Below are 4,612 nucleotides of genomic sequence, written 5' to 3' on the forward strand. Positions count from 1 at the left end.
AACTGGGAAACAACAGTTAAATGACATTACATTCTTCATAGTCACCACTTCAATTTCAGTATCTGCATATGGAAGCACAGAGTTACACTGAAATTGTGTATGGTGTAGAACACCACTAAATCAGCTCCCAGGAAAATTACTTTACTTAGCCTGTATAAGTAATTTTCACTTTTTCTCTCAGGGAGAGATTTCAACTTTAACACTGGTTAGGGTCATTTCCTCCAGTTACTTGGTTGTATATTTTGAGAAGACATCCATTGGCACTTGGGGAGGCTTAGAACATAAATCAACATTAGAAGTAAAGAAACACATGGTTAAAAGTTCTACTTTAATCACAAATTCACAACTGGATATTTAATTTGAATATCTTAGAAAGCTAAAAGGACATGTTAAATTTTTTAACCAATCAGTAAAAATATGTGCCAAATTTCTAATGTTCATAACTTGGAATTTATCACATAAATATAGTATTTATAAGTATATCCTTTATTTGCAAAAGTATTATTCTTAAAACATTTCTTTCCAACACATTTAAAATTTTAATGTTTGAAGGAAAAAAATACCACCCCATTAAAAAATGTATTACTAAACTTTAATGTGTGATTATACCAGTGCCACCAAATTAGAAAACAAAAACAAACAAAAAACATACCATTATGTTGGCTATGTAGTCATTACTACAAATAATGACAACACATGTACTACATGGTGATCATATACATGCTCTTGCTTTACCTCTCAGTCATTGTCAGAACCATTTGGAGGTAAGAAAACAAATGCATCATTGAAAATATGCCCAAAGGCCCTGAGACGGTATACCCCATACATCATCACATGCATCTGATTAGGAGTCAGTCCATTAAAAGTAACAGCCATATCTGAACAACATCCTTCTACTACCTGGTTGGGGTGATTAGTCATTGCCTCTTTAATAAAAAGCCCAACAGATTTGGTATTAAACACATCTTTTCCATCAGCATCTTCTGCATTTTCTGCAAACACTCCAGCATATTTCAGGCAGACCGCTAGCTGCTTATCTTCAGATATCTTCCAAATCATCCCTCCTTGTTCAGGACACTTTTCAGGGATATCGAGAAGGCTGTCAAGTCTTTTCATTGATTCTATACTTAAGACAATTCCTCCTTCCACACTCACATATTCAAGGTCTCCAGATTTTATAGTGTGACCTAGATAGAAAGGCTGTGATGGGTCCTTTTTTAATAAAAAATATTTTAGGTTTTCAATAATAGCAAACGTAGTGGGGCGTGCGAGGAAGAACCAGTTGTACTGGTCTCTATACTTATCAAAGGCATATTTATAAGCTTTTCGCATCATTAACCACATGTCATTTGTTTCCATATTAACTGACTCAAACACTTTAACATTTTCAGAACTGAAGAACTCTGCTTTGTCACAGTGTTTGGTCCACGTCTCCTTCACTGCAGCCCAAAGACTCACATCTTTGGGTTTTACAAGGATGATGCAGTATACCCGAAAATTCTTACTGAGCTCCATGCGTTCATCCTCTGAAATTTTCAAGATATCTTCTTTGTTAGGAGCTTGGAGGTGATGATGCTCATGGTGGTGCATTCTATTTCCATGACCAATCCTAACGTGTCCTAGCATAGTGATCAAAGCACAGGAAATGCTTCCAAGCATCACACCCTTCAAAAATGAGCTGCTTTCAGAAAGCATTTTTCCTATAAAGAAGAAAAAGACCCTTAAAATACTTAATAGAAAAGGATTACTCTAGTAATTTGATTTGGTTTTCCTTATATACTTACATTTTTTCTCTTAACATTAACAAGAGGTTCCCAAGCTTGAAATCAAGTAAGTTGCATATACTTAAAGTTCATGGAAAGATTTGTATTCTTTTAATTCTAGTTTTTCACAAACTTTTTAAAGTACCCTTGTAGTACCACAGACTCTCAGAATCTTTAGCTTCCAGTGGTATCTGTTTACTGTTCAGTATAAACTGGAACTTTGTAGAAACTCCTCTATGGAGAGAATTTGCTGTGGCGAGGCTATTTTTATACTTCACCTATGGGGACTTAATTAACTGAGTACTAAGTCAAAGCATTAACCCTAGAAACCAAAGCTAGCTACAGAGGTGTTCTTCCACTATGACCTTTAAAGAATTTCGCATCACAAGCTTGCATTATGTTATTTAAATACCTCTGCAGATATAAATGGACTTTTACACTAAAACCTTAAATTGAACAGATAAAACCACCTATAATTGGCAAATCACCAATGGTATCTGTGCTGGCATTTTTGTTCTCAACGTAGTGCTTTATTTAACTGATGGCTTCTGTCCTTAGGTGTGTTGAACACATCTAAATAAAGTCACTTGAGATTGATACCATAATGATAATATTTACCCTTCTGTTCCTAAGACTAAATAGTTTCCAATACAATATCTCAACTATTGATGTAATGAGACCATAATGAAAATAAATTATTTGGATGAAAAATGAGTCAATATAGGCATATCTGGGGACCATTAATGAACATTTTTATTTTCTCAAAAGGCATTTTCTTCTTCTTTGGAGAAATAAAAGGGAAAAAGTCTACACTTTTATTTCAATTAGAGATTAAAAGAAAAGCCAACGTTAAACATAACTTGAAAAAAAAGTATGCTACACATTTATGCTAGTAAAGGCTGAAATTTTCCCAATCTCTCCTCTATCTCTACAAAGAATGTTCTAATGAGCTACTTAAATTTTCCCTCTGTCTCTTAAAGTTGAAAGGGGACTTAGAAGCTCATTAATATCATTTCTCTCATTTTACAGATATGGAAATGGAGGTCCACAGAGGTTAAGTAAATAACCCAAAGTCACACAGCTAGTCAGTGCTAGAAGTGGACTAGAAACCAGACCTCCTGACAACAGTTTAATGCTTTTTCCACTACAGAATAATAATCTCCACAGTGCTCGTACCATATTATTAAGAGTTTAATAAACGAGCTATTTAATAACCTTGTTTTCCCACAAATAAAAATGTGGAAACTGCTGACCATAATTGATGATTTGCACCCTACTGCTACAAGGAAACTATCCCCATGGTTTTCTTCTAGAGGAAATGGACAAGGTGTGGCTGTAATTCCTGAGTAGGGAGTGGGGAAAGAGGCAGGATGGTTTTCCAGTGTCACTCACATAACTTGGTCATTAAACACTGCTCCGAGAAGGAAAAGAGAAGTAACAGGAAACAAGCTGAAGTCACTCTAAAATTAATTTATATAAGATTTTGGCATTTCACATTATACTATTTTCACTACTTCTGACCAATATATGATAATTCACACAGATCTCTTCGCTCGATTATAGCTCATGTATGTCAGAACTCTTCCTGATGGGGATACTACTCCTGGCTGCAAAAATATTGATCAAAACTCAAGAAGTCTACAAATTTTAAACGAAATCATTTGCACAAGTGATTCTGAGTTTTCCCATCAGGAGAGACAAAAAACTAACACTGGGGCTGCACATGAGAGGATATTTTTCTGCAGTGGAGAGGGAAACTTAAAACTGAACACAGGCACAAATATGGCAGCAACCATCCAAATGGCTTTTGAGATGAAGCTTTTTAGAAGGTGCAGGTGGTTGGGGTGGAGTATGGAAAAGGCAGAACGAAATGGAGAAGAGAAGTGAGAGGGAAGATATGGTCACCTCCAGACTCCACTGAAGGGCACAGGGAGCGCCTCCAGGAGGGCGGCTCTCCGTCTCCCGCTCCCACTAGTCCTCCCCCTGCACCTGCCCCAGCATCCCATGTACAGCATGCCGGGAGCGGGCTAGGGCCCAAGCCTTTCCCAGGGGAGAGGAGGGGACGGGTCTAGCCGCTCTGGGGTGCGCACCGGGTTGGGGTCCAGGCCCCAGCACTCACCCGCGTCTAGAACGTCTGGGGGGGCAGGAAAGTGCAGCCGCGCACAGCTTTCCCGTCACATTCGCGCGCCACTCGGTTACGCCGGGCTGCTCTAGACTCAGGCGGTGTCCTCTCGTTGGTCTCGCTAAAGGTGGAGGAGCCAGGAAGCTGACACCGCGAAGGAGGGGAGCGGGGCGGGACAAACGAGCCCTGACCGCTCTCCCGCGCGCCCGCGCGCCCGCGCAGACGTCCGCCGGGCTCGCGCGCACGCAGCGTACCCTTTCTCCCCGCCCCCGCCGAGTTCGGAGCAGAGCGGGTGGCTGGTGTGACCCTCACGCTCGCCTATACCGGATGGGACGCCCGGAGGACCGGGCGGGAGGGCCACTCGCTGACACCTCCCACCTCTCTACCTTCCCGGCTTGGAAACTGAGAGGGAGGAAGAACCTTGCTCCCTGCATCGCTTGTGTCAGATCTTTCAGTGGCTTTTCTAACGTACCCCTGCGTCTTTGCACCCTCATGTTGGCCAGTACTTCTGGGACCAAAATGCAAGCCACTGAAATAGGCATCGAATTATGAGGGCGAGGATTCGCTGTGGTTACTGGAATGGGATCTGAAGCTCCACTGCGTGAAATTCAATCCTGTCTTCACCTCGACCTTGGATAACCTGGGAAAGTTATTTCATCTCGCTAAGCCTCAGTTCCCTCTTTTGTAAAGTATAGAGAAGTATCATTTTAGTGCTTATCTCATAGAA

General features: G+C 40.8%; 1 protein-coding gene across 1 annotated transcript; it reads right to left on the bottom strand.

Annotated features, from left to right (window-relative positions):
• Positions 1 to 309: 309 nt before the first annotated feature.
• C1GALT1C1 (C1GALT1-specific chaperone 1) lies at positions 310 to 3,968 on the bottom strand. The gene is made up of 2 exons (XM_008592341.1): positions 3,883 to 3,968; positions 310 to 1,700 (listed from the first exon to the last, which is right to left on the bottom strand). The coding sequence occupies exon 2, from the start codon at positions 1,693 to 1,695 to the stop codon at positions 739 to 741; it is 957 nt and encodes a 318-aa protein (XP_008590563.1). The 5' UTR covers positions 1,696 to 1,700; positions 3,883 to 3,968; the 3' UTR covers positions 310 to 738.
• Positions 3,969 to 4,612: the final 644 nt, after the last annotated feature.

This window comes from Galeopterus variegatus, unplaced genomic scaffold (assembly GCF_000696425.1).
Source record: "Galeopterus variegatus unplaced genomic scaffold, G_variegatus-3.0.2 Scaffold7796, whole genome shotgun sequence".
Classification (NCBI taxonomy): Eukaryota; Metazoa; Chordata; class Mammalia; order Dermoptera; family Cynocephalidae; genus Galeopterus; species Galeopterus variegatus.